This window comes from Salvia miltiorrhiza, chromosome 3, assembly GCF_028751815.1.
Source record: "Salvia miltiorrhiza cultivar Shanhuang (shh) chromosome 3, IMPLAD_Smil_shh, whole genome shotgun sequence".
Classification (NCBI taxonomy): Eukaryota; Viridiplantae; Streptophyta; class Magnoliopsida; order Lamiales; family Lamiaceae; genus Salvia; species Salvia miltiorrhiza.
Genome location: NC_080389.1, coordinates 15896718 through 15908232, shown reverse-complemented (window position 1 = coordinate 15908232; position 11515 = coordinate 15896718). Strand labels below are relative to the sequence as shown.

At 38.0% G+C, this 11515-nt stretch overlaps 1 protein-coding gene across 1 annotated transcript; it reads left to right on the top strand.

Annotated features, from left to right (window-relative positions):
- Positions 1-4867: 4867 nt before the first annotated feature.
- LOC131017858 (GDSL esterase/lipase LIP-4-like) lies at positions 4868-6479 on the top strand. The gene is made up of 5 exons (XM_057946602.1): positions 4868-5202; positions 5280-5480; positions 5573-5712; positions 5794-6061; positions 6135-6479. Exons 1-5 carry the CDS (start codon positions 4956-4958, stop codon positions 6314-6316), a joined length of 1038 nt encoding a protein of 345 aa, XP_057802585.1. The 5' UTR covers positions 4868-4955; the 3' UTR covers positions 6317-6479.
- The last annotated feature ends 5036 nt before the right edge of the window (positions 6480-11515 follow it).

Here is an 11515-nt window from a genome sequence, read left to right as displayed (position 1 = left end):
TTCTTCTCCTGCCTTGATGAAACCCTCAGGCTAATCCATATATATGGTTTCCTTCAAAGATCCATTTAGAAATGATGCTTTCACATCAAGCTGCTCCAGATACATATCTTGTTGAGTAACCAGTGACAATAGAATCTTTATAGAACAATGCTTGACAACAGGTGAGAAGATTTCATTGAAATTTATCCCTTCCTTTTGTGTATAGTCCTTTGCTACCAACCTTGACTTGTATCTTATGGTTTCCTTTCCTCCAATCATCTCAAACTTCCTTTTGTAAATCCATTTACAGCCAACAGGTTTTTGATGAGTAGGTTTATCCACCAAAATCTAGGTTTGGTTCTTGAGCAAAGAGTCTAATTCTTCTTCCATAGCTCTAATCCAATTCTTTCTGTCCTTTGAAGCCATTGCTTCCTTAAAACTGTTTGGTTCCTGATACTCAATTGTCTCTGCAACATTGAAAGCATAAGCTATGATATCTGCATTTCCAAATCTGGTAGGTGGCCTTATTTCTCTTCTTTTTCTATCTCTTGCGAGCATATAATTTCTGAGCTCATCTTCTCCATCATTGAGTTCCTCAGACAAATCATCTAATTCCTCAGCAACTTCTTGGTTTTCTTCTTCCAATGGCTCCACCTTAACTGATGTATCCTGATGTTGATCTTTATCAGTGGTTTCTTTCTGAGCTTGAACAGTGACCTTGTCTTTCTTAAATGGCATTATATCTTCCTTGAAAACCACATCCCTGCTCACTATGACCTTGCTGATTCCAGGCTCTGTGCACCATAATCTATATCCTTTAACTCCAGTTGGATAACCAAGCATTACACATCTTAATGCTCTTGGTGCCAACTTGCTTTGTTTAATATGCACGAAAGCTTGACAGCTAAAAGTCCTTAGGCTAGAGTAATCTAAAACATGCCAATTCCACAGTTCATCTTAAACAAAGCTATAATAGAGCACAACAATGGTGTGAAAATTTTGTACAAATATTACGGGACAAAGAAATTAATAGATATAGATGAAGGCTCCTTTTGTATATTGAGGCATAAATTCAGGTGAGTTTGTGTTGTTAATGTTCTTGAATTCACAACCAATTCGATGAATTCACAACTGAATCACAAGTGTTGGTTGTGAATTTGAGTTTTAAAGCTTTAATTCATTTTATTTTATTTTTATCAGTAAAAAGGATAATATTAAGAAAGGTACCAGCGGTACCAAGGTGGGACTTTACAGCAGTTTACATAATAAATCGTTGGAGCACCAGGAGTCCAACTCGATCTCTTTATCAATGACCTTAAAGATCCTATTCCAACACGATAGTCTAATCTTAATCTCCAAGACAAATTTTTTAGTATCCCAACCTTGACTATGAAAACATTTCTTATTTCTTTTTTTCCACAAAATTCCAAATGGAGCCCACCCAAATAGCCAAGAGTAAATTTTGAATCTTCTTATCATTTCTGAAAATCGTAAACATACCAAGATGCTTGTCGATCAAATTTGGCTGAGCAAATTCTAATTGAAAAAAATAAATAAAAGATCATAAATTACTTGAATCAAACAAAATTTTGACAGCATAACCCCACTATCCTAACTACCAAGTGCTCGACTCTACCATTATAGTGACCATAGTGATCCTAATTTACTAAGCCTATACTAGGTCTACCCGGCCCCTCATTGTCGAAGCAATAATACAATACATATAAAACAATAAAAAAAACAAAGTAATTAAATTTAAAACAATCATTGTTAGGAGAAGATCATTAAGAAATAATCAATTTCTATCCCAAACGGAGAAGATCCTTAAGAAATTGATTAAATATAACATATCATTTCATCCTTAATGATTATTTATAAACTAACAAATTCATAATTAATCATACTATTAATTAAAATAGACATAATCATGCTTAATCTAACAAAGTTATCTAAAATAAAAAAATAAATAAATCTAACAAATTAAACTTAATCAAAATTTATAAACTAACAATTCAATTCATAATTAAATATACTATTAATTAAAATTAATCTAACAAATTCATAATTAATCTATTGGGGATATAGAGAGCGTACGGTGGTGGTCGGGGACGGAGAGTCGTCAAAGCAATAGGGAGCGGCATCCTCGAATTTAGACGAAAAACTAAGAGAAACGATCGATTCATGAGATGTGAAATATATATAGAGAGAAAAAGAGAGAGTGAGAGAGAGAACCTGGCTGGGGCGGGCTGGTCGGCGTCGGTGGCTGGTTCCGGCGACGGCGGCGGCACAGGCGCGGGCGCGGTGGGCAGGGGGCAGGGGCAGGGGGGCGCTAGGGGCAGGGGGTTGCGGCTGGGGCGATTCTGGGCGTGGCCGACCCGAGGCTTAAATAGCAGCGGCGAGGACGCTGCCGCTAATTAGCGGCGGCTCCGCCGTCGCTAATTTTTAAATTATTTAATATAAATTAATTTTAACTAAAATTAATAATTACCATCGGCGACGCCGTCGCTACCTCGCCGCCGCTAATCGGCCGGTAAAAGGTAAAAAATGGGTCGCCGTTTTCACCATCGCTAATTGCCATCGCTATTTAGGTGTTTTTTTAGTGTATATAGATAATTACTTATACAAAAATAATATCATATAATTTAAAATAATTCACCGTCAAATTTCGATGAGTTAGACTACTAGTTAAATAGATAATTGAAAATTTGATAATCTGACTACCAAAGTACATTAATTTCGCCAATTTTGGTCTTATTTTCCTTTTCAATAGCTTTGCTAGGTTTGGAAATGGAATCTCACATTTATATATACAGTTGGCCTTTATATCCTATCTCAAAATTAATTAAAGGGCATTGCAGTCACCTATTATTTCCAAAAAATTTCAAGGGTATTATTATGGCAGTCATAATTATGTCTCCATATAATTTCCCAATTTGCTATGGCCCAACTCTACATTTATACGTTTATTTTTTATGAATTTAGAGGGTGTTTGGCTAAACTTATTTTAAAGAGCTTATAAGATGTTTTAAGAGCTTATAAGATGTAATTTTTAAGAACTTATAAGTTGTCAAAGTGTTTGGATAATTGAGCTTATAAGCTAGAGAGAGAATTTTTATGCTAAAGAGAGAAAATATTTTTTTAGAGAGAGAAAATATTTTTTTAGAGAGAGAAAATCGAAGAAAAATGAACTTTAATGATATATGATGAAAATAAAAAATTATAGTTGAAAAATATTTGTAAAACGATTGTTGCATATGAGATTATAAAAAAATAAGTTGTGAAAGAGGAACTTATTTTTTGGGGAGCTTATAAGCTCCTAAACAACTTATAAGCTGTTTTGAGGAGCTTATAAGCTCAGCCAAAGTTACTATATTAGGCAAATGGTTAATGAACTGTTGTTAACTAAATTGATTCCTTGCTCATCTCATTGATTTCCTACAAATATAAGTATGAAAAAGAAAAGTAGTTATTGCACGCCAAAGGCTTAAAGTCAAACTGCTCTTTATGCTAAGATCCAGTGTAGAAATAAAATGTTTATTCCAACATACTACTAGTATATGATTGTTCGGCTTTGTGGATTTCTAAATACATTTTTTTTTTCTTTTTGTATAAAAATGATGTTTCAGTCACCAATTTTCCCGATATACAGTTTTTCTTCAAATTGTAGATTCTTTGTCAAGATATTAAAATAATTTGTGTCTGTCGAACTAAAATAAAATAAAAATAAAACTTAACCAAAAAATCAAAATAATCATTGAATGCGATTTAAATCATTTGTTGGTTTCCTATTTGTGTAATCAGATTGCAAGAATTTTGATAGAACTTATGAGAATTTCTAATGACATGTAATAACAAATATTTATAAGTTCTTCCACAACTAACTATGTATTACTTGATTTAGACATAACAAAATTGATTTAAAGATTTTTATTAAGAATCGATTTAAACACAATTTACTAATATTCAAATTTTGGTGGGTCATTCACAATCACAGCCTCACATATCAAAAGCATGTGATCTGTATAACTCCAAAATGGGCAAAATCTAAATCAATTTCACAAATATTTACCATAAACAAAAATGGCAAAATTTTGACAAAGTTCATTGATTAATTTCAAAACCATGCATGTGATCTGTAAAACTCCACAATGGCCAAAATTAAAATCATGTATTTTGAATCCTTTTATTTCATATTAATTTTTAATAAATGAATAATTTATTACGATTTCATAAAGAAGTTATTAATTTTAGTTCAATAAAATTTACTTTAGGCCCAATTACATTTTTCTTCTACTCCACAAATTTTTACCAAGATAAAATTGACCATGAACAAAATCACGAAAAATATTGGTACCCATTTCAGCATTGTCTCTTCTCTCATCATCAATCTAATGCCACATCCCCACTCTCTCTCTCTCTCTCTCTCTCTAGAATTTAAATCTGATATCTTCTCTCTCGATCGCCCCATACTAATTTTCTTGTTTCCCCTCTCTCTGTGATGGATGGCTGAAAAGCAACGTTGCCATCTTCATTACCTATTTGGCTATTTTAAATTTATTAGAATTGACCAATCACATATATAGTAGTCACTTTATTTCTTTTCAGTTTTCCCCGTTTCCATTTTGTGATTCTGATGGGTAATATTGATATGAAGTCTCTATGCATTCATTCTTGATGGAGACATTCAGATCCTCTTTGTCTCTCTTTCTCTCTCTTGATCACCCCATACAACGTGTTTCCCCTCTCTCCGTCTTCACCAAACTTTCTTAACCCAAAGTTGCAATAAGAGTTTGGTGAGTGGATTTAATGATAGCAAATGCATTTAGAAAAAACTTTATTTGCATGCATCATGTCTTCTTCGTCTACTACTTGGATAATTAATTAGCTCTATTTAAACAAGATGCGAGTAATGCTTTTAAGCCATCGCATTCTCTCCTTTTTGCATCTTCCTATCATTTTCAGCTAAGAACAAGAAAATGTATTATTCTAGCAAAATCTCCCTTGCACTCGTGTGCTTCTTCTTCCTTGGCTTCGGCACTACCACGGCGACGGCGGCCACCTGCAGCAACGAACCAGTAATATTCAACTTCGGAGATTCGAACAGTGACACCGGTGGCGCTTCCGTTCTTGGAGGGAAGCCGCTCGAGTTCCCGGACGGGCGAACATTCTTTCACGAGCCAACCGGCCGTGCAAGCGATGGTCGTCTCATCCTCGACTTTCTATGTGAGTCTCCCTCCTCAACTCAATACATGTTATATTTATTACTACATGGTGTTATGGTGATGATGGTGTATGTGCAGGTGAGAGTCTAGAGACGAAGTTCTTGACCCCGTATCTGGAGCTCTTCACTCCGGATTTCTCAAACGGCGTCAACTTCGCCTTGGGCGGCGCCGACTCTCGCCTGGGAAGAAACGACGACACTCCAGTTGCGTACACGCTGGGGAACGAAATTGCTGAATTCAGTCGGTTTCGAAACGTCTCCATTCGCCGCGGCTCTCTTGGTAAATCAAGCACGTTCATGCTTAATTTAATTGATAAGTCGAGATACTGCTTGAATTATTCTGATAACCTGGTTTGAAATTGTTTTGGACAGATGCAGGGCAGGTGAAATCTGCTCTCTTCATGTTGGATATCGCCCAAAACGATATCCAATTCGACGGCGATTCCAAACCTCTCCAAAAAGTTCTCGGCATAGTCCCCACAATCGTCTCCAACATTAGGGAGGCTATGCAGGTTAACTCATTAAATAATCTCTCTTGCTAATTAATATAACTTTTAACTAAAATATAATATTTTTCTCTTTTCTTCATGCAGAACATATACCAGCTGGGTGGGAGAAATTTCTGGGTGCACAACACGGGGCCGTTGGGCTGTTTGCCTTCTAACGTAGCCCTCATAAATGCATCCACGGTGGTGGACGAGTACGGCTGCGTTTCCGACAGGAACAAAGCAGCTGCCGCCTTCAACTCCCAGCTTGAGCGTCTCTGTCGGGAGCTGCGGTTGGAGATGGGCGACGCCACCATCGTCTACGTTGACATCTACTCCATCAAGTTGGACTTGATCGTCAACGCGACATCCTATGGTGAGAATTAATGTTTTTTTTATCATTTTGTAATTCATTCACATATAAAAATGATTAACTGTGATCAATGCAGGGTTTGAGAATCCTTTCGTGGAGTGCAAGCCGCGGGGACAGAGTGTGTGCGCGGAGGGGTCGCGGTATGTGAGCTGGGATGGAACTCATTACACGGAGGCTGCTAATATGTTGGTTGCCTCTAAAATACTTTCCACCACTTTCTCTACTCCACCTCTTCCATTTCAATTTTTTTGCAATTAATTATCTACTCGTGTCTTGTCGTCTCCACTATATTTGTAATAGTCTTCCTCCTTTGCTTATTGTAGTTTTTATGGATCTTTATTTTTTCTTTTTCCTAGTGTATGTGTTGAATGAGATGAGATTTAGTATCCAACAATTTTTTGAATGTGAGATTATTATATAATTTTCGTCCACGATTTAAATACAAGAATATGTACATATTACACCCATGTTGAAACAAACGAATGAATAAAATGGAAGGGACGTGGGTGCTGCGTTCGAATGAGCACGAGCTCAGCTTGGGTTGTGTCGAGAGAGAGTGGGGACTGCGGTCGCCGGAGACTTGAAGGGAGGTGGCTGCGCCTTCGCCGTTGAAAGAGGGGAGAAGTCGGAACTCATACAGGCAGAACCAAGATGTAATGGGGCCTAAAATAATGTTTATCGTACCAAAATGTAGACTATCTGTGATTCAAGATATCGAAGTATTAGTGTATAACCGAACTAGTAAGTTTGTTAAGAAGAGTCAGTTACTCTGTTAGTTAGTTTAAGCTCTTCTTAACTTCTTTGTATCTATTGTATGTATCGGTTTTTAGCTAGCTTAGCTTTTATTGTATATATAGAGATAGTTCTCTTCTTTGTAATCAGTTTTCAGTTTTACAGTTTATGAAATGAAAATCACAAAATATCTTCTCTCAAGTTTAGCTCAATTTATCTTTAACATGGTATCGAGCCTAAATCTTTGAGATTTTTTTTCCAGATCTAGATCCGAGTTTCTATCTCGATCTACTGTTCTTCTCTAATTTTTTTCCAGATCTGAGTTTCTATCTCGATCTACAGTTTTTTTTCCTCGATTGATCCTAATTCCTGTTCCTCACCATGAACTCTACTTCCGCTCAATCTCTCCCTAATCTTCATCCACTGGTATTGCGTTTAGATCGCAATAATTACGCTTTCTGGCGTGTGCAAGTACTTACTACAATTCGAGCTCACGGATTTGACGAGCTCATCTCCCCCACAGCTGCATCACCATCCTCTTATCTCGCTTCTTCTTCAACTGGTCGTCAAATTCCAAACCCAGAGTTTCAGATATGGCTGCGCAAAGATCAATTCTTAATGAGTTGGATGCTCTCTTCAATCGGTGAGAGTATGCTTGGTTATGTTGTGCGCTGTACCACAGCGTGTGAGATCTGGACTGTGCTGGAGCAATTGTTTCAGTCGCAATCTCGGGCAAGGGTTCTTCAATTGAAAAATCTTCTGCACTCACAAAAGAAAGGTTCTCTCAGTGTTGATGACTATTTTCTTAAGATGAGGGGCTTAGCTGATCAACTAAGTGCGGTCGGCACTATTATCTCTGATGCTGAACTTGGAGATCATATACTAAGTGGTTTTGGAGCTGAGTATGAAGCAGTCGTCATCAATCTCATGCATAGATCAGATCCACCGAATCTACAAGAAATGCAATATGCACTTCAATCGCATGAAATTCGATTAACTCAGCAAAACTCTTTCTCTTTGGCAGATCCTACAGCACATTATGTTCAACGTGGTGGTTTTCGTGGAGGCTATAGAGGCCGTGGTATGATAGGCCGTGGACCACACTTCAAATCTGGAAAAACTTCGGTTATATGTCAACTATGCTCAAAGCCAGGCCATGTAGCACTCAAGTGTTACAAACGGTTTGATATTCATTTCACAGGGGCTGAATCTTCATCTGTATCCAATGCTAATCCTCAGGCTTATTTTACAGATTTTAATCAGAATTCTGAATATGATTATGAAGAAGATGAAAGCCTCTGGTATGTTGACAGTGGTGCCACCAACCACATCACAAATTGCATGCAAAATCTGCAGTCACCTTCTACTTACTCTGGATCTGAGGCTCTTACAGTTGGTAATGGTAAGACTATCCCCATAGTTTCTGTTGGCTCAAACACTATATCTTCCATTTCCAACTCTAACTCCTCTCTGCTTCTAAACAACATACTCTTTGTGCCTCAAATCACTAAAAATCTCATTAGTATATCTCAATTCACAAAAGATAATAATGTTCTTTTTGAATTTCATGATACTTGTTGTATTGTGAAGGACAAGACCACTCTGCAAACATTACTCAAGGGCAAGCTACACAAGGGGCTGTACCAGATGGATCTGTCCAAACTATGCACTAAATCAGCTATTGCACCTGCCACTTCCTTCTCACTATCTACTCCTGGTGCATTGCTCTCCACTCATAGCTCCTTTGACAAATCTGCTACTGCTATACTCAATACTACTTCTTGTAATAGTCATAGTCAGCCTATAGTTTCTTGTACTCAATCTATCTCATGTAATTTGACTAGTTCTCAGTTGAATAAAATTGATCTTTGGCATCAGAAACTTGGTCATCCAAACTCTACTGTGTTAACTCATGTTCTAAAAATGTTACAGATACCTGCTAATTCATCAACACTTAGTTTCTGTGATGCTTGTAGTATAGGCAAAATTCATCAAAGACCTCATGTCACACAAACTCTAAAAACTACAGAACCATTTCAGTTAATTCATTCCGATTTATGGGGCCCTACTTCAATTCCAACTACTCAAGGCTATAGATACTATATCCATTTTGTAGATGATTTTACCAGGTACACTTGGATTTTTCCTTTAGTTCTAAAGTCTGAAGCATATCAAGTAGTTCAACAATTTCTTAAAATGGTTCAATGTCAGTTCTCCGTTAGTGTTAAGATTTTTCAATCTGATTGGGGTGGAGAGTACAGAAAATTAGAGCCTTACCTTAAGTCCATGGGTGTTCATTTTCAACATCCCTGTCCACATATTCACTCTCAAAATGGAAAAGCTGAGAGGAAGCATCAACATATAGTTGATACTGGTCTTACCATGCTTACTCAAGCCTCCTTACCTCTCCATTTCTGGTGGTCTGCCTTTGAGGCAGCAACTTTTCTCATTAATAGACTTCCTACTACCACTCTACAGATGAAATCTCCTTATCAAGCTCTATTCAAAACACTTCCCGATTACTCTTTTCTTAAAGTGTTTGGTTGCACTTGTTATCCTTATCTAAAGCCTTATAACACTCACAAACTCCAGTTTAGATCTACAAAATGTGTTTTCATAGGCTATAGTTTAAAACATAAAGGATACAAATGTCTCAGTGCAAGTGGTAGGATTTATATAGCAGACACTGTCCATTTTAATGAACATGAGTTTCCATATCCTCAGATTTTTCCCTCTTCTACACCCACTGTGTCTTCCCAAACTCAGCTACTACCTTTAGCAGCTCCACTTTTCCCATCACTACCAATATCTCCCCATCACATCCCACATAACTCTCCACATAACTCTCCACATAACACTCCACATCACTCTCCTGCCCCTGCTATCTCTTCCCATCACTCTTCCTCTCCTGATATATCTCTCACTCCTCCTGCAAATAACTCCTCTACTCTCCCACCTTCTCCTGCTAATCCCTATTCCCCTCACAGATCTCAGTCTTCTTGCCTACCTCTGAATAACTCTGCATCATCTTCATCACAGTCCTCTCCTCTGCCTCCACCTATTAATAATCATAAAATGGTCACTAGGTCCAAAGCTGGTATTCACAAGCCCAAAATGTTTATCATTATATGTGAGCCTGCTACTAACACAGATATATCTCCCTCTTTAAATTCACCATACTGTCATCTCACTACTATTAGTACTACTCCAGTCCCTACTTTACCTTTATCACTGGAAGATGCCTTAGCTCATTCAGGGTGGTCTGATGCTATGACTAAAGAATTTGATGCTATTCTTGGTAAAGGAACTTGGCTTCTTGTTCCACCGGACCCCAGTCAAAAGGTAATCAGCAATAAATGGGTGTTCAGGGTTAAATTGAATCCTGATTACACCCTTGATAAGCTCAAGGCTAGACTTGTAGCCCGAGGATTTGAACAGCTTGCTGGTGTCGATTTTATGGAGACTTTTAGTCCTGTAGTAAAGCCTTCCACTATTCGATTGGTATTCTCTTTAGCAGCCACAAATGGGTGGGCTATACAGCAGATAGATGTGAACAATGCATTTCTAAATGGAGCTCTTACTGACACCATTTACATGGCACAGCCTGCAGGTTTTGAAAATGCTGAGCATCCTGAATTTGTTTGCAAGTTACAGAAGGCCTTATATGGATTAAAGCAGGCACCACGAGCCTGGTATGATACTTTGAAGGCTGAAATCTGTTCTCTTGGCTTTCTCAGATCAGCCTCCGACTTCTCTTTATTTTACAATCGCCAAGGTGCTTCTCTCACTCTCATCTTGGTCTATGTTGATGATATTTTAGTTACGGGTGATAACTCAGAGTTAGTTGCTTCTGTTATTACTCATCTGCACCAAAAGTTCTCGGTTAAGCTTCTTGGTCCTGTTAATTACTTCCTGGGTATAGAGGTTCAACATGTGAATGGCAGCTTTACTCTTAGTCAACACAAGTACATCCATGAGTTACTTAGTAAAACTAAAATGCTTGAGTGTAAGCCATGCTCTACACCTATGACCCCTGCTACTAAACTTTCCAAACTAAGTGGAACAACCTTTGATAATCCTACTCTGTACAGAAGCACTATAGGTGCTTTACAATATCTTTGCTTAACAAGACCTGGTATTGCTTATTCCGTTAATAAGCTTAGTCAATTTCTCTCTGATCCAACTGATGTGCACTGGAGTGCTTGCAAACGGCTACTCAGATATCTCAAGGGTACTTCTTCTCTTTGTCTCCATTTCACTCCTTCTTCATCATCACAATTGATCAGCTATTCTGATGCTGCCTATGCCGATTGCTCTGATGATCGAAGATCCACCGGCGGCCATTGTGTCTTTCTTGGTTCTAATCTTGTTCTTTGGTCTGCCAAGAAACAAGATGTCGTTTCCAGAAGTAGCGCCGAATCAGAATATCGAAGCTTGGCTAACACTGCCACTGATGTAGTATGGTTACATGCCTTATGCACAGAACTTGGTCTTACACTTCCCACTCCTCACAAGATTTGGTGCGACAATATTAGCGCCATTGCTATCGCTGGAAATCCGGTGTTTCACGCCCGCACCAAACACATAGAAGTTGATGTGCATTATGTAAGAGAAAAAGTGTTGGATGGCACAGTTGAAATTGGCCATGTCCCATCTATGGATCAGGTAGCCGACATATTCACCAAAGCTCTCGCTGATACCCGGTTTTGTGCTCTGAGAAGTCGA

Coding starts and splice junctions, on each gene's coding strand:
- LOC131017858 (XM_057946602.1), top strand. CDS start 4,956: ATGTATTATTCTAGCAAAATCTCCCTTGCACTCGTGTGCTTCTTCTTC. Junction 5,203..5,279: donor TCTCATCCTCGACTTTCTAT/GTGAGTCTCCCT, acceptor GTGTATGTGCAG/GTGAGAGTCTAGAGACGAAG. Junction 6,062..6,134: donor CGTCAACGCGACATCCTATG/GTGAGAATTAAT, acceptor TGATCAATGCAG/GGTTTGAGAATCCTTTCGTG.